We start from the raw sequence: 25,357 nt of genomic DNA, 5'->3' as shown, positions 1-25,357 counted from the left end.
CCGCTCTAGTTCCGGGCTTCTTCGCAGCCATCGCTACTCTGCTCAAATCCGGGGTAATCGTTCCCGTCCCAGAAAAGGAACGGTTCACGGGTTTCTACTCAAACCTTTTTGTGGTACCGAAAAAAGACGGCAAGGTTCGACCCATTCTGGACCTCAAATTGCTGAACAGGAGAGTTCGCCTGAGACACTTCAGGATGGAATCCCTTCGTTCAGTAATTGCTTCCATGGAGGCTCAGGAATTTCTATGCTCAATAGATATCCAGGACGCCTACCTCCATGTCCCGATATTTCGCTGACATCACCGTTTCCTGCACTTTGCAGTGCAACGAGATCATTTTGGGTTCGTCGCCCTGCCGTTCGGTCTCGCAACCGCACCAAGGATGTTCACGAAGATCATGGCGGCGCTGATGGCCATCTTGAGAGTCAGAGGCTTGGTCCTATTTCCATACCTCGACGACATCCTCATCAAGGCTCCGTCCTTTGCTCAGGCCCACGAAAGCCTGTCCATTGTCCTCGACACCTTAGCCCGTTTCGGGTGGCTGGTCAACCGGAAGAAGTCCTGCCTTATTCCTTCTCAGCGCATCATCTTTCTGGGCATGCTTTTCGACACTCGTCAGACCAGAGTCTTCCTTCCCAAAGACAAGAGATCCACTCTTTGTCGGGACATACGCTTGCTCCAGGGTCCTCGGCCGGCCTCCCTCCGATCGGCCATGAAGGTTCTGGGGAGGATGGTAGCTACATTGGAAGCGATTCCCTTCGCCCAATTTCATTTGCGACCCCTTCAGCAAGCCATTCTGTCTCAGTGGGACAGGTCTGTCTTCTCCCTGGATCGGCCGATCAGACTCTCTTCTCGGGTACATGGAAGGCTTACTTCCGTTGGTGCGAATCCAACCGCGTTCTGCCTATGGTTTTTTCCCTGCCTTCTCTTTTGGCCTTCCTTCAGGCAGGACTGGATTCGGGCCTGGCTCTTAGCTCCCTAAAGGGCCAGGTTTCTGCGCTTGCCATCCTCTTTCAGAAGAACTTGGCCTCTCGGCCACAGGTTAAGACCTTCTTTCAAGGAGTAGCCCACGCTGTCCCGCCGTACAGGGCCCCTGTGGACGCATGGGACTTAAACCTGGTACTGGACGTTCTGAGGGTTTCCCCCTTTGAACCTCTTAGGGAGATTCCTCTATCAGTTCTATCTTGGAAGGTGACCTTTCTTGTGGCCATCACGTCTATTCGCCGCGTTTCCCTGTCTTGCCGTCCTCCGTTTTTTGGTCATTCACCAGGACAAGGTGGTCTTCCGGCCTCCACCTTCTTTTCTTCCGAAGGTGGTTTCCACCTTCCACCTCAACGAGGACATCGTTCTACCTTCCTTTTGTCCAGCTCCGACTCATCCTCTGGAGCGATCGTTGAACAAGCTGGACCTCTTCAGGGCAGTGAGGATCTATCTGGACAGAACGTCCACTTTCCGGAAGACGGATTCTTTTTTCATCATTCCTGATGGCACGCGCAGAGGCCAACCGGCTTCTAAAGCGACTATTGCTCGCTGGATCAGAATGGCAATTTTGGAGGCTTACCGGGTCAAGAACAGAGTGCCCCCTCCTGGGATTAAGGCTCACTCTACCCGGGCAGTCGGCGCCTCCTGGGCGGTGCACCACAGGGCTTCCGCCCTACAGCTTTGCAAAGCGGCAACTTGGTCTTCCATCCACACGTTCGCCAAATTTTACAAGGTCCATACCTATGCTTCGGCGGACGCCGGCCTAGGCAGAAGGATCCTGCAGGCGGCAGTGGTGAGTCCTCTGACCTGATGGAAGTCTGTTTTTCCCGCCCTTGGGACTGCTTTGGGACGTCCCATGGTTCCTGTGTCCCCCAATGAGAGGCGATAAAGAAAACAGGATTTTTGGTTGCTTACCGTAAAATCTGTTTCTTGAAGCCTCCATTGGGGGACACAGCTCCCTCCCAATGTTTCTGTTGTTATCTGTTCTATGACTGTTCTCACGTTTACAGTTCTCATGTTTGTGGTTATGGTTTTTCAACCTTGTTCTTTTCTCCTACTGCTTTCTCACTAACTGGAGAGTATAATGCCAGTCGGTGGGGTGTACACTGCAGAGGAGGAGCTAACTTTTTTATTTGCATAGTGTCAGCCTCCTAGTGGCAGCAGCATACACCCATGGTTCCTGTGTCCCCCAATGGAGGCTTCGAGAAACAGATTTTACGGTAAGCAACCAAAAATCCTGTTATTACCAGGGACACTATTATGCAAAAAAGTCTGAAAAGAAGTCACACTGCGTATCAAATAGTTGGAGAATGAAGATTGCAGACTGAAACTTGGTGTAAGTTCACTGAAATTATCAAGTAACTTATGTAAAAACCTTTTTCCTTATGAAATGTCTATAGCCATTTTTAATAAGTTCATATTTAACCCCTCTGTGACCTTAGACGTACTATCCCGTCGAGGTGCCCTGGGCTTATCTGACCCTGGACGGGATAGTACGTCATAGCCGATCGGCCGCGCTCACGGGGGGAGCGAGGCCGATCGCGGCCGGGTGTCAGCTGCTTATCGCAGCTGACATCCGGCACTATGTGCCAGGAGCGGTCACGGACCGCCCCCGGCACATTAACCCCTGGCACACCGCGATCAAACATGATCGCGATGTGCCGGCGGTGCAGGGAAGCACCGCGCAGGGAGGGGGCTCCCTGTGGGCTTCCCTGAGCCCCCCGCAGCAACGCGATGTGATCGCGTTGCTGCGAGGGTCTCACCTCCCTCCCTGCTCCCTCCAGCCCCGGATCCAAGATGGCCGCGGATCCGGGTCCTGCAGGGAGGGAGGTGGCTTCACAGAGCCTGCTCAGAGCAGGCACTGTGAAGGCTGCAGCGCTGCATGTCAGATCAGTGATCTGACAGAGTGCTGTGCACACTGTCAGATCACTGATCTGTGATTTCCCCCCCTGGGACAAAGTAAAAAAGTAAAAAAAAAAAATTCCAAATGTGTAAAAAAAAATATTCCAAAATAATGAAAAAAAAAAAAAATATTATTCCCATAAATACATTTCTTCATCTAAATAAAAAAAAACCCAATAAAAGTACACCTATTTAGTATCGCCGCGTCCGTAACGACCCGACCTATAAAACTGTCCCACTAGTTAACCCCTTCAGTAAACACCGTAAGAAAAAAAAAAAAAAAACGAGGCAAAAAACAACGCTTTATTATCATACCGCCGAACAAAAAGTGGAATAACACGCGATCAAAAGGACAGATATAAATAACCATGGTACCGCTGAAAGCGTCATATTGTCCCGCAAAAAACAAGCCGCCATACAGCATCATCAGCAAAAAAATAAAAAAGTTATAGTCCTGAGAATAAAGCGATGCAAAAATAATTATTTTTTCTGTAAAATAGTTTTTATCGTATAAAGGCGCCAAACCATAAAAAAATGATATAAATGAGGTATCGCTGTAATCGTACTGACCCAAAGAATAAATCTGATTTATCAATTTTACCAAACGCGGAACGGTATAAACGCCTCCCCCAATAGAAATTCATGAATAGCTGGTTTTTGGTCATTCTTCCTCACAAAAATCGGAATAAAAAGCGATCAAAAAATGTCACGTGCCCGAAAATGTTTTCAGTAGAAACGTCAACTCGTCCCGCAAAAAACAAGACCTCACATGACTCTGTGGACCAAAATATGGAAAAATTATAGCTCTCAAAATGTGGTATTGCAAAAAATATTTTTTGCAATAAAAAGCGTCTTTCAGTGTGTGACGGCTGCCAATCATAAAAATCCGCTAAAAAACTCGCTATAAAAGTAAATCAAACCCCCCTTCATCACCCCCTTAGTTAGGGAAAAATAAAAAAAAATGTATTTATTTCCATTTTCCCATTAGGGTTAGGGCTAGGGTTAGGGCTAGGGTTAGGGTTAGGGCTAGGGTTAGGGCTAGGCTTAGGGTTGGGGCTAAAGTTAGGGTTAGGGTTTAGATTACATTTACAGTTGGGAATAGGGTTGGGATTAGGGTTAGGGGTGTGTCAGGGTTAGAGGTGTGGTTAGGGTTACCGTTGGAATTAGGGTTAGGGGTGTGTTTAGATTAGGGTTTCAGTTATAATTGGGGTGTTTCCACTGTTTCGGCACATCAGGGGCTCTCCAAACACGACATGGCGTCCGATCTCAATTCCAGCCAATTCTGCGTTGAAAAAGTAAAACAGTGCTCCTTCCCTTCCGAGCTCTCCCGTGTGCCCAAACAGGGGTTTACCCTCACATATGGGGTATCAGCGTACTCAGGACAAATTGGACAACAACTTTTGTGGACCAATTTCTCCTGTTACCCTTGGGAAAATACAAAACTGGGGGCTAAAAATAATTTTTGTGGGAAAACAAAAAGATTTTTTATTTTCACGGCTCTGCATTATAAACTGTAGTGAAACACTTGGGGGTTCAAAGTTCTCACAACACATCTAGATAAGTTCATTGAGGGGTCTAGTTTCCAATATGGGGTCACTTGTGGGGGGTTTCTACTGTTTAGGTACATTAGGGGCTCTGCAAACGCAATGTGACGCCTGCAGACCAATCCATCTAAGTGTGCATTCCAAATGATGCTCCTTCCCTTCCGAGCCCTCCCATGCGCCCAAACGGTGGTTCCCCCCCACATATCAGGTATCAGCGTACTCAGGACAAATTGGACAACAACATTTAGGGTCCAATTTCTCCTGCTAACCTTGGAAAAATACAAAACTGGGGGCTAAAATATAATTTTTGTGGAAAAAAAAATATTTTTTATTTGCACGGCTCTGCGTTATAAACTGTAGTGAAATACTTGGGGGTTCAAACTCTCACAACACATCAAGATGAGATCCTTAGGGGGTCTACTTTCCAAAATGGTGTCACTTGTGGGGGGTTTCTACTGTTTAGGTACATTAGGGGCTCTGCAAACGCAATGTGACGCCTGCAGACCATTCCATCTAAGTCTGCATTCCAAATGGCGCTCCTTCCCTTCCGAGCCCTCCCATGCGCCCAAACGGTGGTTCCCCCTCACATATGGGGTATCAGTGTACTCAGGACAAATTGGACAACAACTTTTGGGGTCCAATTTCTCCTGTTACCCTAGGGAAAATACAAAACTGGGGGCTAAAAAATAATTTTTGTGGGAAAAAAATTTTGTTTTATTTTTATGGCTCTGCATTATAAACTTCTGTGAAGCCCTTGGTGGGTCAAAGTGCTCACCACACATCCAGATAAGTTCCTTAGGGGGTCTACTTTCCAAAATGGTGTCACTTGTGGGGGGTTTCAATGTTTAGGCACATCAGTGGCTCTCCAAACGCAACATGGCGTCCCATCTCGATTCCTGTCAATTTTGCATTGAAAAGTCAAACGGCGCTCCTTCCCTTCCGAGCTCTCCCATGCGCCCAAACAGTGGTTTACTGCCACATATGGGGTATCAGCGTACTCAGGACAAATTGGACAACAACTTTTGGGGTCCATTTTCTCCTGTTACCCTTGGTAAAATAAAACAAATTGGAGCTGAAGTAAATTTTTTGTGTAAAAAAGTTAAATGTTCATTTTTATTTAAACATTCCAAAAATTCCTATTAAACACCTGAAGGGTTAATAAACTTCTTGAATGTGGTTTTGAGCACCTTGAGGGGTGTAGTTTTTAGAATGGTGTCACACTTGGGCATTTTCTATCATATAGACCCCTCAAAATGACTTCAAATGAGACGTGGTCCCTAAAAAAAAAAATGGTGTTGTAAAAATGAGAAATTGCTGGTCAACTTTTAACCCTTATAACTCCCTAACAAAAAAAAAATTTGGTTCCAAAATTATGCTAATGTAAAGGAGACATGTGGGAAATGTTACTTATTAAGTATTTTGTGTGACATATCTCTGTGATTTAATTGCATAAAAATTCAAAGTTTGAAAATTGCGAAATTTTCAAAATTTTTGCCAAATTTCCGTTTTTTTCACAAATAAACGCAGGTACTATCAAAGAAATTTTACCACTATCATGAAGTACAATATGTCACGAGAAAACAATGTCAGAATCACCAGGATCCGTTGAAGCGTTTCGGAGTTATAACCTCATAAAGGGACAGTGGTCAGAATTGTAAAAATTGGCCTGGTCATTGACGTGCAAACCACCCTTGGGGGTAAAGGGGTTAACACCATAAATTACATTTTCTTTTTCTTGTTTTTTTTCCTTTCTAGTCAAAACTGGCATTAATGTCCAATGATTTCAAGTCTGTATTGGAAGTAAGAACAGAGGTGAGTTAGATTTTTGGGGCTGGACTTTTTTTTTCTCATTCTTTGTGATAGAGTGAGAAATTTATTTTTTTTTTCTTCTTAAGTTTTATTAGTTTTAAAAACTTTTTTTGTTTTGCTTTTTTGTATATTAGAATCTAAAACAGCAACGAAGTCGCAGAGAACAGTTCTCTCAGAGCCAGGTCTCAACTCTTCCTCTTCACCACAATAGCATGGGTAAGTCTGGCAGAATATCTTTTATAGCCTGAAGCTCCTGCTTATGTGATCACCTGTCTTTTTTTTTTTTTTTTCTCTTCTCTGGTGGCATGAGACATATGCGAGTAATTATATAAATTTCACCTTGGGGTCTATGTAATGAAATGTTTTTTTCTCCATATGGTCTTATCTTGATTTTTAGGGCCATCTGTACTATTCCAAGACGATTCGCGCAGACATGGTGATGTGACAATAGAGATGGACTCTAAAGTTAGTCAACAATTGCAGCTCATAGATGAGCAGGTAAGGGCGATATCACATAGCTAACCCTATGAATAATAATACTTTTACAGCTAGGTGGATTTTGGACAAAAAAAAATTGCAAAAATGCTTTGTGATATGGTTGGTGCAAATTGATTCTCAAAACCTTGTCCAGCAGCCGAGCCACTAAGATGTTGATAGTGGACAGGTGCCTCTTACCTGACTTGCAGCTCTTCCTTTCGATTAGCTGGCCTTGCACTATGTCATATGCATCATGGCTGGTTAATCAAAAGAGGAGTCGGAGATGTCGTCAGTTCTCAGGGCATTCATTCAGACTGCTGAAGCGGGTCTTTTAATCTATTCCAACTATCTGTAGGAAACAAACAAACTGCTACCCAGTACGTCACACTTATGGCTTTCTTCATGCAATTCTGCTTCAATGTGTAATATGTAAATTAAAAAACGTAACTATAAGGGCGCATTCAGATGTCCGTGAATGGACTGCAATGCACAGAATGGCCGTGTATCCTGACTTGAGCAGGACGGCTTCATAGAAGTATATGAAGCTGTCATGCTCTGGTCAGCAGACCCGCGGTCTGATTTTGCAAGGACCTCTGAATTTACCCCAAGTTTAAAGGGAACCTGTCACCCCCAAAGTCGACAATGAGCTAAGCCCACCAGCATCAAGGGCTTATCTACAGCATTCTGGAATGATGTAGATCAGCCCCCAATGTATCCTAAAAGATAAGAAAAAGAGGTTAGATTATACTCACCCAGGGGCGGTCCCGCTTCGGTGGGCGTCGCGGTCCGGTCCGGGGCCTCCAATCTATATACGATAACGTCCTCTTCTTGTCTTCACGCTGTGGCTCCGTCGCAGGTGTACTTTGTCTGCCTTGTTGAGGGCAGAGCAAAGTACTGCAGTGTGTAGGTGCCGGGAAAGGTCAGAGAGGCCCGCCGCCTGCGCTCTGCAGTACTTTGCTCTGCCCTCAACAAGGCAGACAAAGTACACCTGCGCCGGAGCCGCAGCGTGAAGACAAGAAGAGGACGTCATCGTAAGAAGATGGGAGGCCCCGGACTGCGACGCCTATCGGACCGGACCGCCCCTGGGTGAGTATAATCTAACCTCTTTTTCTCATCTTTCAGGATACGTCAGGGGCTTATCTACAGCATTCCAGAATGCTGCAGATAAGCCCCTGATGCTGGTGGGTTGAGCTCATCGTCGATTTTGGGGGGTGACAGGTTCCCTTTAAGCCAAACAACCCAGCACCTCTTAAAACAATCAGAACAAAATATGCAGGGGGCACATATGCCACTTCATAGATTCATAGATCATCATTAATTCTGAAAAGATCCTAAACCTCTGCAATCCGGATACCAGTAACCTTTGAGTTGTAGAGTGAACAACTGGCATAATTAGGTGCAATTGTGAAAGGGTGTACAATTCTTTTCATCCCTTTACTGAAAAACACTTTCTGTCAATTTGACAATTAGAAAGCACATGTCCCAATCTCCAGTCATAGAGGATGATACCATGAAGAAAAGCTCTTGTAGTACACCCTCTGCACGTGTGCAGGGATGGCAGTAGCCATCCCTCACTTTTCCTGCTATTGCTTCTATCCCAAACTTACAGAGACAGGAGTGGACAATAAAAGCTTCTGCACTCTAGAGCAGGGGTCCCCAACTCCAGTCCTCAAGGCCCACCAACATGTTATGTTTTCAGGATTTCCTTAGTCTTGCCCAGGTAATAATTGCATCACCTGTGCAATGCAAAGGAAATCCCGAAAACATGACCTGTTGGTGGGCCTTGAGGACTGGAGTTGGGGACCCCTGCTCTAGAGCATTGATCCGGGTATCATTTATAAAGATTCTGGGCTTTTCTATGGAGTTTCATTAAATTTTTAATTTAAAGTTGTGACTCATTACATATGCGCATGGCAGTGAGTGAAAGTGGTTAACTTTAAAAAAATAAATTAATAATAATTAAGAACAAACAATTTTTTTTTTCAGGACTCATATATTCAGAGCCGAGCAGACACGATGCAGAACATAGAATCCACCATAGTTGAACTGGGCTCCATCTTCCAACAGTTGGCTCACATGGTAAAGGAGCAGGAGGAAACTATACAAAGGTAAAGCTCTTGAGAACCCAATATATAACTAAATCTTGATCTCAGTAATGCCGTCCTGATTCCGTATGTATTTTTATTTTTCCCTATGTCCCCAGAATTGATGGAAACGTGGAAGAAACACACTTAAACGTGGAAGCGGCACATTCGGAAATCTTGAAATATTTCCAATCGGTCACATCGAACCGCTGGCTCATGATTAAGATCTTTCTTATACTTATTGTTTTCTTCATCATCTTTGTCGTTTTCTTGGCCTGAGACTATTCCCTCCCCCGAGACCCAACCCCAAAAAATAAAAAGTAAAACTATCAGTGCACTTCATGCTACCTCCAAACCGCCCAGTCTTTCAAAAAAAGAAAAATGAAGGATAATCGGAAATTGTCACTGCTCGTGCGTGTAAGAGGACTGGGTAGGTGTGCGAGGGATGGCGGAGGTGTGTTGTGACTTCTTGGGCTCGGGCATCCTAGGGTCTTATTACAGCCATAGGGTGCACATGTCCAGAAGAGATCTTGCACATATTTGATAGTGTCATAAAGAAGGATGAACGGTTGATGGCTGTGTGTGCATGTATAGATTAATTACAAGCATTATATACATATAAATATGCACACAGAGTCATAGGTATATTGTAGCGTAGAGTGAGTGCGTGCAAGAGAGCGCCTGTACGATGTGCAGATGTGGACGACATGTACATCTACATGCTGGGACATTTGCCAATATTTGTAAAATTGTGTCTGAGTGAAAGTGACAAAAGACTTGAGTGTCTGATTAATCTGAAGTGTCTTACTGGAACCCCCCTACCCCCCCCCCCCCCCCCAAAAAAAAAAAAATCAATCTGAGGCATTGACCAGGAACGGCCACATCTCTGTTCAGACTTCATCGTTATTTTAATCTCATATTGACTTGTTTGTTTTTAAATTATTCATTGTTCTTTAATATTAAAAAAAAAAAAAAAGATAAAAACCAATATACTACACCGGGCATAGATCAGATTTACCCTCTTGCAGGGAATGATCCAACAGACATGGATTGAATGACCTGGAGATGAGGTTATTTTTTATCATTCCATAAAACACGGATGACTTTAACCCCTCTCCAATGTTGAATTTGGGGGTCAATGCTATGACCGTCACAAGATGTACAGATTGTATATAACTTGGAATGCACGAAAAATACTAAACATTTCAGCTCAGAAACTTGTGTTTGATTTTTATTTTATAGATTTAGTTTTATTTAATTGGGTGTGTATACAGGACAGGTCATCAATGTTCAACATCTGGAGGGCCAGGGACCTTCAAAGATCTGCAGGATCAATGGGTCTTCAGGAGTACACTGTTTCCCTGCCTCCTGGCTTCCTGCTTGTCGGGGGGTGATGTACTCCTGCTGACTGACAATTTTGACCAACAACATGACTGAGCCACTGGTTCAAACTGATCTCTCCCAAACTGTGCGCTCTCCCATGTCGCACGTAAAGGCAGCTTTGCCTCTGCAGCATCAGAGGAACACTGGCAATAAAACTGTCCAGACCCAGTAATGTGTCCAGCTTTAATACAGTGCTTATAGTTTGTGTTATAGTTAGGTGTTATCTGAGCATGCTTGGGTGCTAACCGAGTGTCTTCGGGGTGCTCGAATAATATGTTCGAGTCCCCGCGGCTGCATGTCTCATGGCTGTTTGACACCTGCAACACATGTAAGGATTGCCTGTTTGTTAGATAATCCCTGCATGTGTTACGACTGTCGAACAGCCACGAGACATGCAGCCGCGGGGACTTGAACATATTATTCGAGCACCCCGAAGACACTGTTAGCACCCGAGCATGCTCGCTCATGACTACTCAGTCTATATAGGAAAGCGCTGCACTCCTTGCCTAAGAAACCAACCACCTCTGATAGACTGCAGTGGTGGCCGGTAACCTATGAAATGAGAAGTACAGAATAATAAAAAACTCAGTTCTTGAAAACAGATGATTTTTAATAAGAGGAAAATGGCAAAGTTTCGTCCTTTTACAAGCACTTTGCACTTTCCACTCAGGTTTGATGATGAAAAAATCCCTGAAAGTGCAGTGAGCTCCTTTACCAGGCACAGCCGCACTCGTATAGACCTCACCGGGGCTGTGTGCATCTTGTCAAGCAATGCTGCTTCATTCGGAGGGGCGCGATAAGGCAGAGCCCCTATTAATCATGAATTCAATGTTTATGCTACAAATAAGCCATAAATGTCATCATAGAAAGGCTCTCTAAAGTGGAGCAGTGACCTGTCCTCTATGGTGCAAAAAAAAAGTGTAATTTACTGTATACTTTTTTTTTTATAAACCTAACAGGACGCATTCAGTAACTGCTGTATTTTGGTACCTGTTCTAATATTGGGACAGATCTCCATTTTGCACATAGAACGGACCATACTCTTTACAAGAAGAGATTTGTTTTCCAAGCTTCCAAAATCTGTTCTTTAAAAATGTTTTCACTCTGTGGTTGCATTTAATTTATTATCCTTGAAATCTGATTCCACATCCAAGTTTAACCCCTTTCTGCCAATGGACGTACTATTCCGTCCATGTGGGGTGGGCCCTACTTCCCAAGGACGGAATAGTACGTCCAGCGCGATCGGCCGCGCTCACAGGGGGAGCGCGGCCGGGTGTTAGCCGCCTATCGCAGCTGACATCCGGCGCTATGTGCCAGGAGCGGTCATGGACCGCCCCCGGCACATTAACCCCCGGCACACCGCGATCAAACATGATCGCGGTGTGCCGGCGGTATAGGGAAGCATCGTGCAGGGAGGGGGCTCCCTGCGGGCTTCCCTGAGACCCCCGCAGCAACGCGATGTGATCGCGTTGCTGCAAGGGTCTCCTTACCTCCCTCCCTGCTCCGGGCCCGGATCCAAGATGGCCGCGGCATCCGGGTCCTGCAGGGAGGGAGGTGGCTTACCAGCAGGCACTGTGAAGCCTGCACTGCTGTAAGTCAGATCAGTGATCTGGCAGAGTGCTATGCAAACTGTCAGATCACCGATCTGTGATGTCCCCCCCGGGACAAAGTAAAAAAGTTTAAAAAAAAATTTCCACTTGTGTAAAAAATAAATAAATAAAAATACACATATTTAGTATTGCCGCGTCCGTAACGACCCAACCTATAAAACTGTCCCACTAGTTAACGCCGTCAGTAAACACCGTAAGAAAAAACAAAAAAAAACGAGGCAAAAAACAACGCTTTATTATCATACCCCCGAACAAACAGTGGAATAACACGCGATAAAAAAGACAAATATAAATAACCATGGTACCGGTGAAAACGTCATCTTGTCCCGCAAAAAACGAGCCGCCATATAGCATCAGTAAAAAAATAAAAAAGTTATAGTCCTCAGAATAAAGCGATGCAAAAATAATTATTTTTTCTATAAAATAGTTTTTTTCGTATAAAAGCGCCAAACCATAAAAAAATGATATAAATGAGGTATCACTGTAATCGTACTGAACCGAAGAATAAAACTGCTTTATCAATTTTACCAAACACGGAACGGTATAAACGCCTCCCCCAAAAGAAGTTCATGAATAGCTGGTTTTTGGTCATTCTGCCTCACAAAAATCAGAATAAAAAGCGATCAAAAAATGTCACGTGCCCGAAAATGTTACCAATAAAAACGTCAACTCGTCCCACAAAAAACAAGACCTCACATGACTCTGTGGACCAAAATATGGAAAAATTATAGCTCTCAAAATGTGGTAACGCAAAAAATATTTTTTGCAATAAAAAGCGTCTTTTAGTGTGTGACGGCTGCCAATCATAAAAATCCGCTAAAAAACCCGCTATAAATAGTAAATCAAACCCCCCTTCATCACCCCCTTAGTTAGGGAAAAATTAAAAAAAATGTATTTATTTCCATTTTCCCGTTAGGGTTGGGGCTAGGGTTAAGGCTACAGTTAGGGTTGAGGCTAAAGTTAGGGTTTGGATTACATTTACGGTTGGGAATAGGGTTGGGATTAGGGTTAGGGGTGTGTCAGGGTTAGGGGTGTGGTTAGGGTTACCGTTGGGATTAGGGTTAGGGGTGTGTTTGGATTAGGGTTTCAGTTATAATTGGGGGTTTCCACTGTTTAGGCACATCAGGGGCTCTCCAAACGCGACACGGCGTCCGATCTCAATTCCAGCCAATTCTGCGTTGAAAAAGTAAAACAGTGCTCCTTCCCTTCCGAGCTCTCCCGTGTGCCCAAACAGGGGTTTACCCCAACATATGGGGTATCCGCGTACTCAGGACAAATTGGACAACAACTTTTGCGGTCCAATTTCTCCTGTTACCCTTGGGAAAATACAAAACTGGGGGCTAAAAAATAATTTTTGTGGAAAAAAAAAAAGGATTTTTTATTTTCACGGCTCTGCGTTATAAATTGTAGTGAAACACTTGGGGGCTCAAAGTTCTCACAACACATCTAGATAAGTCCCTTGTGGGGTCTAGTTTCCAATATGGTGTCATTTGAGGGGTGCAGTTTTTAGAATGGTGTCACCCTTGGGTATTTTCTATCATATAGACCCCTCAAAATGACTTCAAATGAGATGTGGTCCCTAAAAAAAAATGATGTTGTAAAAATGAGAAATTGCTGGTCAACTTTTAACCCTTATAACTCCCTAACAAAAACAAATTTTGGTTCCAAAATTGTGCTGATGTAAAGTATACATGTGGGAAATGTTACTTATTAAGTATTTTGTGTGACTTATCTCTGATTTAATTGCATAAAAATTCAAAGTTGGAAAATTGCGAAAATTTTCGCCAAATTTCCGTTTTTTTCACAAATAAACGCAGGTAATATCAAATAAATTTTACCACTAGCATGAAGTACAATATGTCATGAGAAAACAATGTCAGAATCACCGGGATCCGTTGAAGCGTTCCAGAGTTATAACCTCATAAAGGGACAGTGGTCAGAAATGTAAAAATTGGCCCGGTCCATAACGTGCAAACCACTCTTGGGGTAAAGGGGTTAATAGATCTACATCCCCATCATACATGTACAAATAGACTACATGGGAGCAATATTTGTAAATAGATCACATTTTATTTTAAAAATATTGTTATATTTGCCAGTACCAATAATTCTAGAAATGTGAATATGTATTGAATCCCTTGTATACACGTGGTCAAAATTGATGGTGCTCTTTAACATTTAACTCATATGAACTCGAGCGTGGGAAAATATTCTGAAAAGTTCCCAGGCTCGAGTTTATATGAGGACATCCAGCAGAGGGCGCCTCACCGCAACTGAAGGTAACTACAGGTCCTTGACCTACTTTCCATTCATTCACTGGGGTTTTACAGAGCACAGCTGCATTAGCAGAGCTCCTGGGTGTAAAATTATTTAACCCCTTCAGATGGATTTACTGCGTGTGACGTGACAGATCATCGGAAGGTATGAGATATTGTTGTTTTTTTATTTTTCCTTTGTTACAGAGCGAGGGTTTTCAGGTGGATTAAGAGTCTAATAAAATATTACAACAACCTGTGTCTTTATTTCATTAAAAGACTTTGTAATAATGTGTGTGTTTTTTTTAACCATTTCATACAATTAGATTAATAATGGATAGGTGTCATAATTGACGCCTCTCCATTATTAATCTGGCTTAATGTCACCTTACAATAGCAAGGAGACATTAACCCTTCATTACCCCATATCCCACCGCTACACGGGAATGGGAAGAGAGTGTTCAAGTGCCAGAATAGGTGCATCTTACAGATGTGCCTTTTCTGGGGTGTCTCCCTGACATATATATATGTGTATATATACCTATTCTATGTGTATATATCTAATCTAACCTGTCAGTGTGATTTTACTGTACTCTGCGCTGAATTGCCGGCTTTTCAAAGGACACTGGTGCGTAAAAATCGGACAGCACTTGCATGGTGCGGGTGCTGTGCGTTTTTTTTTCTCGCACCCATTGACTTGCATTGGCGAGTCTCGTCCGAGAATCGCAGCAATACGCAGCATGCTGCGATTTTTTTTCTCAGTCCGATTTCGGCTGAGAAAAAAATCGCAAATGGAATGTCACCTATTGAATAACATTGGTCCGAGTGCAATCCGATTTTTTTATCGGATTGCACTCGTCCGTTTTCCTCGCAAGTGGAAAGGGGCCCTTAGCCTACTTATTGACACAATTTTGCTTTCCCAAAAAAAATTCAGGTCAGATATTTGAAAGTGGGCTATCGCCGTCAGACACCTCATCTGTGGGGAAAAAAAATTCATTTGCGGCCTCCATTCAACTGTTTTTGCTGTGTGTTAGGGTATGTTTCCACGTTCAGGTATTTGTAAGCCAAAATCAGGAGTGGAACAATTAGAGGAAAGGTATAATAGAAACATATGCTCCACTTCTGCATTTATCACCCACTCCTGGTTTTGGCTGACAAATACTGATGTCCAATCCTGACCAAATCCTGATGCAATCCTGAATGTGGACACATACCCTAGTTCTTGACAGTATTTTCCTGTAAAAAAAAAAAAATAAAGGCCACATATTTTACAGCACGGTATCTCCGTCACAAACCTCATCTATCTGTGGGCTACAAATTGTGGCATTTGAGGCCTCCATTCAACTGTTTTTCCTGTGTCTTAGCCTAACTATTGACTGAAAAAATAAATTGTTACCTACAGGCCAGATATTTTAAACTGTGGTTTTCCCGCATACCAATCACATAAAAGTTCACTCCAAATTCAGCCATTTATAGTGAACGTGGAAAATATTGTAGTCAATTTAAAATGGGTAAGGCGTGTGGCAAGGGACTGGGAAGTGGACATGATGGTGATGGTGCAGGCCGAGGCCGTGGGCAAGCTGAAATTGGGCCACAACAACACCCACATCTTCTCGCTCGACCTTCCTGTCCCAATTACTAAAGAACCGCAGCAGCACACCACTATTGAACCCAGAGCTGTGTCAAAAGGTTGTTGGTTGGATAGCGCATAATGCTTCCAGTCACTTTGCCACCACCACCACCCTGTCTTCCACACGGTCAAGTCTGAGTAGCCATGAGTCTGGACCGCATATTACTCACCCTGATCCTCCTTCATCCCACCATGCCGAGTGCCCAGAGACAACTGATCCTACACTTAGACACTCCGAAGAGCTGTTCACTTTTCCATTTATAGATTTGGGCCTCTAGCCCGGTCCATTTGAAGCGGGGCAAGATGAGATCGCGTGTAGCGATGCCCAAGTATTTGAGCAGCCATGGTCACATGAAGGTGATGGTGGAAACGTGTCGCAAGAGGTGGATGATGATGAGACACAATTGCCAGAAAGTCAGGAGGAGGACCAGGGTGCGAAAGTGGAAGATGAGGTGGTGGATGGTATAGTAACTGACCCAACCTGACAGGAGGACATGCAGAGCGAGGACAGCAGCACACAGAGGGAGGGAGACGTAGCACCCCAACAGGCAGGAAGAAGCAGTATGACGGCTGCAGACAGAATGACGGGCAACTGTTCCTCATAACAGCAACACAACAGAAGTTGGCAGTACAACTGTTAAGTCTTTCTGAGTCTGGTTGTTTTTTAAATACTCTGCCGATAACCCCAAGCAGGTCATCTGCACCACCTGCCATGCCAGCATCACCCAGTCTATCAATATATAAAAGGAATTAATCTGATCGGTAAAAGGCGTAGCAAGAAGAAAAAAAATGGCACAATTTTGTTTTTTTTGGTTGCCGCAACATTGGATTAAAATACAATAACGGGTCGGGCAATCAAAAGATTGTATCTATACCAAAATAGTATCAAGAGAAACATCAGCTCAGCGTGCAAAAAAAAAGTCCTCACCCAACCCCAGATCACAAAAAAAGGAGACTCTATATGTCTTGGTAAATGGTGACTTTTTTTTTTTTTTTAAGAAACTTTGGATATTTTTTAGCTATCTAAATAAAAAAGAACCTAGGCATGTTTGATATTTACAAGCTCGTAATGACCTGCAGAATCATAATAGCAGGTCAGTTTTAGAATTTAGTGAACATGGTAAAATAGCAAAACAAAAAACCAATTGTGGAATTGCACTTTTTTTGCAATTTCAATTCACTTTGAATATATTTTCTTGGTTTCCGGCACATAACATGGCAAAACTGATTGTGTTGTTCAAAAGTAAAACTGGTCCGGCAAAAAGCAAACCCTCACATAGCCAAATTGACAGGAAAACAACAAAAATTATGGCTCTGGGAAAAGGGAAGCAAAAAACAGTAACTAAAAATCGTAAAAACCCAAGGTGGTGAAGGGGTTAAACAAAAAAAAACAAATGATTATAACAGTGGCTTTTATTTGTTTAACTTCCAGCTTTTACCAGGTGGGATAAATAACATAATAAAGTTATGGTTCAGGTTGTTACGGACACCGTGATATTAATGATGGATTTTTTAGGGTGTATTACTTTTGCACATTTAAATCCCTTATTTATTTTTTTTTTATAAAATATATTTTTTTATTGCTATATAGAGCCACAACTTTTTTTATTTCTTTTATCAATGAGAATTTATGGGAGCTTATTAATAGGAATAATGAACAACATTTTAATTACAGTATCTTATTTTGCAATTTTGAAATAAACTTGTAAAACTTATTTATGTGAGTTTCTCCATATAATTTGCACAGGCCCATTACGTAAAAGTGTAGATTTGTGACGTCACGCATTCTAGGGCTATTACAGGAGAATATGTCGTTTTGATTAATAATATTTGAAGTGCAGGTGACTTTTTATCACTTTTTATTAATTTTTTGGGATGCAATGAGATTATTAACAACAATTCTGGCTTTTTTTTTTCTCGTGTTCACTGAGCAGGATAAAGAGCATACTGAATTTTTCGTTTGGGTTGTTACGAGCGCAGCAATACCAAATACTGTATCTATAGTTTATTTATATTTTATTACTTTTCTACAATGAAAACTTTTTTTTTTTATGCGTCACCATTAGAGATGAGTGAAATTGTTCGGAAAATGTTCACCAATCTCAACCTCGTGATGAACGTAGCACATCGGATTCGTGTTCGGTTTCCCGAGCGTTTTCCTCAAAGTCGTCAAAATCCGGTCACAGATCGGTAAATGATCGCGCTTCCACTAATGCTTTTGTCTTGATTTCGTCTAGGATAGTGGTGCTGTATGATGATGAGCGGGGGACGTGTTTTATGAGGTAAAGAAGAGTGTCTAGGTCAGAGGAGCGGCGCAGTGTTTTGGGTTTTTTTTTTTGGTAATAACTTAATGTGTGTAGATTCCATCAGCCAATCAGGGTGCAGTAACCATCTACAACGTCATGACAGAAGGTCTTCTGTGATTGGCTGCCGATGTCACATGTCCCTGTTCATCTTGTTTTCCTGGCTCCATGTCCTCAGTATAACAGCGCAGACAGGCCGCTCCTGTTGCTGAAAGGGAACTTGTCAGTCAGGGAGACAGGATCCTGTCCTGTGTGAAATCTCTCAGCCTGAACTAGAAAACAATTATGGCCCACAGCAGGGAGATTCCCCTCAGCTCCATTTTCTATCTGAGCAGACTCCGCTCTGTCACAGGCTGAGGCCTGCACTGCCTGTGTAGATATCACTCCTGACAGCTCCCCGTCCTACCTGACTAATCTACCTCAGAGGGAGACCCCTCACCTGACGCAGCCCCCTCAGCTCATCCTACAGTCTCCTGCTCATCACATAGGAAACAAGTTAACCCTTTACTGGAAAAACAAAAAAATCTCCCTGTCGTCTAGGGGTGCTGTCCTGAAGAGTGGCGTCCCACAGACCCTCCTGGCCATGAGGAGACCACTGCACACGCTGAGGTGCAGGATCAATGGGGCTTTTTTGTATTCAGACTTTCCGACCACCTTATAACATATTGCTTATATTAACAAAAAATGTCCCAAAGAAAATCAATTAATGGCACTTCACATCAGTTATACATCAGCAGCACGGATGTCAGTCCATCCGAGATAAAGAAGAGATCCATAAATAAAATAAATACGTTTATTTCAATACAGTGAACAAGGAACATATACAAATAAAAAAGCAAGATGTCTCAACTAAATAGGGAGACGCCACCAACACAATTAATCCTTAAAGGTGGATTCCAATATAAATAAATAACAATATCAGGCTAGATGCTAAAATCCACAGAAATAAAAAAGATCAGTAATATATTTCCAAAAACTCACTAACAGAAGGACATATATATATATATATAATTGCCTAAGGGTTTTTCCGTCTGTCTGTCTGTCTTTCTGTCTGTCTGTCTGTCTGTCCTGGAAATCCGACGTCCCTGATTGGTCGAGGCCGCTAGGCCTCGACCAATCAGAGACCGGCACAGCATCGACGTAGAAATCCCGCGAATCAGCAACGGGCACAGCGACGATGATGTCATAAAGGACGTAGACATCCCGCGTCTCTGATTCAGCGACGGGCACAGTATCGACGTAGATGTCATAATGGTTGCCATGGCGACGATGATGTCATAAAGGTTGCCTCGACCAATCAGCAACGGGCACAGTCTGCCGCGAATTCTGGAATCATCATTGTCCATATACTATGGGGACATGCATATTCTAGAATACCCGATGCGTTAGAATCGGGCCACAATCTAGTATATATATATATATATATATATAATAAAGTGCCCAGTGCTATTAATGTATTGTCAATCTAATAATATCACAGGGTAGAAAAAGATCCTAATCCTAAATGGCTCTATTATATATACTCTTTCAAGTCACAATAGCTACTTCAGTGTACACCAATATCCATAAGTTATCCAGATACTCTACACACAAAAACAATAATGTGGAGATAGCAAATTACTGTATAGCCATACCCTTAAAGGAATCCACGGAAAAAATGAATGGAAAGAATAAGGAACTCCTATTTTAAATCATGATTGTATAATAATACTGAGATAGGTCTTCGACCGGTGGCATAAATGCCATATACCAAAGCGTTTGGAGGGATACAAGTGCCAAGACTGTCAATATATATAAGGTTTGAAATATAAAGAGAACCCAGTATACCGTACAAAAGTAGTGGCGGCGTCCCTTCACCCCGACGCACATTTCGCCGCTGGCTTCTTCCAGGGGCGTCCGATTCCCCTCAGCTCCATTTCCTATCTGAGCAGACTCCGCTCTGTCACAGGCTGAGGCCTGCACTGCCTGTGTAGATATCACTCCTGACAGCTCCCCGTCCTACCTGACTCATCTACCTGGGGGAGACCCCTCATCTGACACAGCCCCCTCAGCTCATCCTACAGTCTGCTGAACTCCTGGCTGCATTTTCTGCATCTTATAACATATTACTTCTGTGGCTTAAAAGGCCTAAGAACGATTCCTCCAGTGAGGGACACAGGCCCTTCACGGCTGGGTGTTAGTTCTGACTGACCGATCACAGCATGAAATATCAGCATCTCCTGCCGGATCAGTGCAGCAGCTCAGCGTTGGCAGCGGCTGCTCCTGGCTGTTAGCCTCCTAAATGCTGTGATCGAGTGCGATTGCAACATTCAGATTTGTGCCCCCACGACATCATCGCAGGGCCTCAATTGTTGCCATGGTGCCCAGGGGTGAAAATATGACCCCTGGGTCACCAAGCTACGGAATGCTTCTAAGGCCGGTTTCACACGTCAGTGGCTCCGGTACTTGAGGTGACAGTTTCCTCACGTACCGGAGACACTGACTCACGTAGCCACATTGTAATCAATGTGTCTCTGCACATGTCAGCGTGTTTTCACGGACCGTGTGTCCATGTGCAAAACACGGAGATATGTCAGTGTTCGTGGGAGCGCACGGATTACACGGACCCATTAAAGTCAATGGGTCAGTGTAAAACACGTACCGCACACGGACGCTGTCCGTGTGCAGTCCGTGTGCCGTGCAGGAGACAGCGCTACTGTAAGCGCTGTCCCCCCCACGTGGTGCTGAAGCCGCCATGCATATCTTCTTTCCAGCAGCGTTCGCTGGAGAGAAGATATGAAAAAAACTTTTTTTTTTTTCCTTGTTTAAAATAAAGATCCCTGTCGCCAATCTGGACATGTAAGCTGGCCTAAGACCATGCTCACATCTTGGTGTCAGAAGCTTTCAGTATAGATGTAATGCACTGCAGTGCTGGTGTATTGCCATGTATTATCCCTGAAAACAAAGTAAAAAAGTGAAAGTCCCATAAAGGGACTAAGTAAAAAAGTAAGAAAACAGTTAAAAAGTAAAAAAAAGTTAAAAAATACAAAATTATAATAATAATAATATTGCACAAACAAATACACATTTTTATGTAAAAAAAAATTAAATAAAAAAAGTTTACGTTTGGTATCACTGCGTCCGGAAGAACCCCATCTATAAAAGTGTCACACTAGTTAACCCCTTCAGTGAATGCTGAAAAAAACACAAAAAAATACAAAAACTATCCTTTATTATCATACCACTTAGAAAAAGTGGAATAAAAATCAATGAAAAAACAAATATAAATAAAAATGGTACTGATGAAAACGTGATCTTGACCCGCAAAAAAACAAGCTGTCATACAGCTACATCAGCAGAAATATAAATAGGTTATAACTCTCAGTATAAAAAATATTTTTTTCTATAAAAGTTTTTATTGTAAAAAATCGCCAAAACATAAAAAAATTACATAAATGGGGTATCGTTGTAATCGTACTGACACAAAGAATGAAGCTGTCTTATCAATTTTACCACACCCAGCATGGGTTGGGGGGGGGGTAACAATTCCTGAATTGCTGTTTTTTGTTCATTCTGCCTCTACGAAAACCGGAATAGAAAGCAATCAAAAAAGTCATGTGACCAAAAATGGTATAAAAAAAAATATCAACTAGTCTGTGAAAAAAACAAGCTGTCACATGACCCTTTGGGCTGAAATATGGATAAATTATAGTTCTCAAAATATGGGGATTATCACCATATAAACTGTTGCATTAAACCTTTCTCCCGTCCTCATCACTTTTTGCAATTTTGATAACTATAATTTGAAGGTGGCCATCGTATGAACGCTATTAAAGTGAAGCCTTATAATATCACTAGATTCCAGCCTGGAATAATTGTCGTTCTTACAAGTGACCTATAGAATAGGATTAGAGATGAGCGAGCATACTCGGTAATGCTCGGTACTCACCTGAGCATCGCTGTACTCGTGGTGCTCGGTGAGCGCCAAGCATTTCCAGGATTGTTTGGCGGGAGTCCTGGTCCGCACCCTGCATGTTTGGCGCTTTAGAGCGCCTATCAACATGCAGGGATTGTGTGACATGCACTGTAATGCCGCAGCCATGTTGGTTGTGGCATTACAGTGATTGGCTGGCCCCACAGGTTCATCAGGTCTATATTAGATTTGGGGGTTTCAAAGTTAAGGTACCTTCACACATAACGATTTCGTTAATGATATCGTTGCTTTTTGTGATGTAGCAAAGATATCGTTAACTAAATCGTTATGCGTGACAGCGACCAACGATCAGGCCCTTGCTGGGAGATCTTTGGTCGTTGGGGAATGATCAGGACCTTTATTTGGTCGCTGATCACCCGCTGTCATCGTTGAATCGGCGTGTGTGACGCCGATCCAGCGATGTGTTCACTGGTAACCAGGGTAAACATCGGGTTACTAAGCGCAGGGCCACGCTTAGTAACCTGATGTTTACCCTGGTTACCCGGGGACTTCAGCATCGTTGGTCGCTGGAGAGCTGTCTGTGTGACAGCTCTCCAGCGACCACACAACGACCTAAACAGCGACGCTGCAGCGATCGGCATCGCTGTCTATATCGCTACAGCGTCGCTAAATGTGACGGTACCCTTAGTGTGGGTATACCATAATTGAACACACAAATCCAGTTAAATCAATAGTCCTTCTAAGGACTAGTAATGGGGTATAAAGATTGCAGTGCTAGCTATGCAGGGAGTGTATGTGGGTATATAGAAATCAGTAGCAGGCAGGCATTGTATGTGGAATACTTCATTGCATACATCAAGAGGGTCCATTCCATTACTGTCTGCTGCTGCCTATTACATATATTGACCGTATATACATAGCCCCAGGTATCATTGGCCAGGAATATTTTTGTTGCCTCTTAATCCTGATTATTTAATTCAAAAGCAATCCAGAGCACACATTTTTTTCTCCGTTTGTTTGTTGGGACTGCAGAATAAAGCCAGATCCTTTTCATAGTACAGCGTGAAATTCCAGCTATTTTAAATGGGTTTGCCCGTCCCAGTGATCACATCTGATCCGGTCAAACTCACAGGTGATTATTCTTAATGATATTTAGTCCTACATAAATAGGCAGGGTCGGGCTACTCATTACACTCTTCCCCTGATGAAGACGCTTGAGTAGCGTCGATACACGTGGGGTTCAGGGCTTCTTTTCCCGAGGGATAGGACTGGGTAACTTACCTGTATAACTGCTGTAGAATTATACCTATTTAAATTTTCTTGCATAGACTGACACTTAGGGTACCGTCACACAGTGCCATTTCGATCGCTACGATGGCACGATTCGTGACGTTCCAGCGATATCGTTACGATATCGCTGTGTCTGACACGCAGCAGTGATCAGGGATCCTGCTGAGAATCGTACGTTGTAGCAGATCGTTTGGAACTTTCTTTCGTCGCTGGATCTCCCGCTGTCATCGCTAGATCGGTGTGTGTGACACCGATCTAGCGATGCGATCTAGCGATGCGTTCGCTTGTAACCAGGGTAAACATCGGGTTACTAAGCGCAGGGCCGCGCTTAGTAACCCCGATGTTTACCCTGGTTACCAGAGTAAATGTAAAAAAAAAAAAACAGCACATACTTACATTCCGGTGTCCGTCAGGTCCCTAGCCGTCTGCTTCCCGCACTCACTGACTGCCGGCCGTAAAGTGAAAGCAGAGCACAGCGGTGACGTCACCGCTGTGCTGTGCTTTCACTTTACGGCCGGCAGTCAGTGAGTGCGGGAAGTAGACGGCAAGGGACAGACACCGGAATGTAAGTATGTGCTGTTTGTTTGTTTTTACGCTGGTAACCAGGGTAAACATCGGGTTACTAAGCGCGGTCCTGCGCTTAGTAACCCGATGTTTACCCTGGTTACCCGGGGACCTCGGCATCGTTGGTCGCTGGAGAGCTGTCTGTGTGACAGCTCCCCAGCGACCACACTACGATTTACCTACGATCACGGCCAGGTCGTATCGCTGGTCGTGATCGTAGGTAAATCGTATAGTGTGACGGTACCCTTATTCATGCCTTAGGACATTGGATCTTGATACTTTGTATTTCCATATGGCGTGTGTATGCATATGTTTATTTAAATTACTAGGACATTGCAGTATTACAGTATGTCTATTTCCCTTATTATTTTTTACAGGGGTCTGCTCTTAGGGTACCGTCACACAGTGGCATTTTGATCGCTACGACGGCACGATTCGTGACGTTCCAGCGATATAGTTACAATCTCGCTGTGTCTGACACGCTCCTGCGATCAGGGACCCCGCTGAGAATCGTACGTCGTAGCAGATCATTTGAAACTTTCTTTCGTTGTCTAGTGTCCCGCTGTGGCGGCATGATCGCATTGTGTAACAAAGGTGTGCACGATATTGTATACGATGTGCGCATAGTAACCAACGGCTTCTACATCGCACATACGTCATGAAATTATCGCTCCAGCGTCGTACATTGCAAAGTGTGACAGCAGTCTACGACGCTGGAGCGATATTGTTACGATGCTGGAGCGTCACAGATCGTGCCGTCGTAGCGATCAAAATGCCACTGTGTGACGGTACCCTTACTTGTTTACCATCTGTTTGCACACATGCCGTTTTGGACAAGATAGGATCCGTGATATATCTTCTCCTGATATTAGGCTGAGGTACATGTTATCTGTTATAGTACTTGGGGGGGGGGAGGGGTCAGTTGGCAGTAAACAATAGGATTTATATTTGACCAAGATTGGTGTATTCGCATACTTAACACTTTTTGGTAATCTTTCCTGTTCTACATATGTTGTGAAGTATTAGCTTCCTTTTTTCCCTCGGGTAAAATTCTTTATGGTCTATTTAGCCATATCATTGTTTTAAATGTTTTTAAATGTATGTCTTGCCTGGCTCTGTTTATGGATTATGACTTTTGTACAATAAAACTGATTATTTAAGGTGGATCCCATTGGTTTGCATATCTTCTCTCTTTGTTCAGCGATCACATCTGAGTGCGCATAAAGTTCTGCCATTTTTGTGGTACAGTAGGGCAGATATTTTACACTGGGTTTTGTCCGCCACATGGATCACATATAATTGCGCTCAAAATTGTGCAATTTAAGGCCTCCATAGACTTTTTTTGTTGTGTCTTAGCCTACTTATTGACACAATTTTGCTGGCCCAAAAAAAAAATACAGGCCAGATATTTAAAAGTGGGCTATCACCGTCAGACGCCTCATCTATCTGTGGGCTAAAAATTGGCATTTGAGGCCTCCATTCAACTGTCTTTGCTGTGTTACTCCAATTAACACTATTTTGCTGTAAAAAAAAATACAGGCCACATAATTTACACTGTGGCATCGCCATCACACGCCTCATCTATCTGTGGGCTACAAATTGTGGCATTTGAGG

General features: G+C 43.3%; 1 protein-coding gene across 1 annotated transcript in view; it reads left to right on the top strand.

The window, feature by feature from the left end:
• Nucleotides 1–9,626, top strand: part of STX5 (syntaxin 5) — a 29,899-nt gene extending 20,273 nt beyond the window's left edge. The window contains exons 7-11 of the mRNA XM_069740311.1: nt 6,181–6,237; nt 6,369–6,450; nt 6,632–6,732; nt 8,698–8,819; nt 8,915–9,626. Of these exons, the coding sequence (XP_069596412.1) occupies nt 6,181–6,237; nt 6,369–6,450; nt 6,632–6,732; nt 8,698–8,819; nt 8,915–9,074 (522 nt within the window). The 3' untranslated portion in view covers nt 9,075–9,626. The remainder of the gene's footprint in view (nt 1–6,180; nt 6,238–6,368; nt 6,451–6,631; nt 6,733–8,697; nt 8,820–8,914) is intronic.
• Nucleotides 9,627–25,357: the final 15,731 nt, after the last annotated feature.

This window comes from Ranitomeya imitator, chromosome 9, assembly GCF_032444005.1.
Source record: "Ranitomeya imitator isolate aRanImi1 chromosome 9, aRanImi1.pri, whole genome shotgun sequence".
Classification (NCBI taxonomy): Eukaryota; Metazoa; Chordata; class Amphibia; order Anura; family Dendrobatidae; genus Ranitomeya; species Ranitomeya imitator.
The sequence above is the reverse complement of the archived record's forward strand: the minus strand, read 5'-3'. Positions and strand labels throughout refer to the sequence as shown.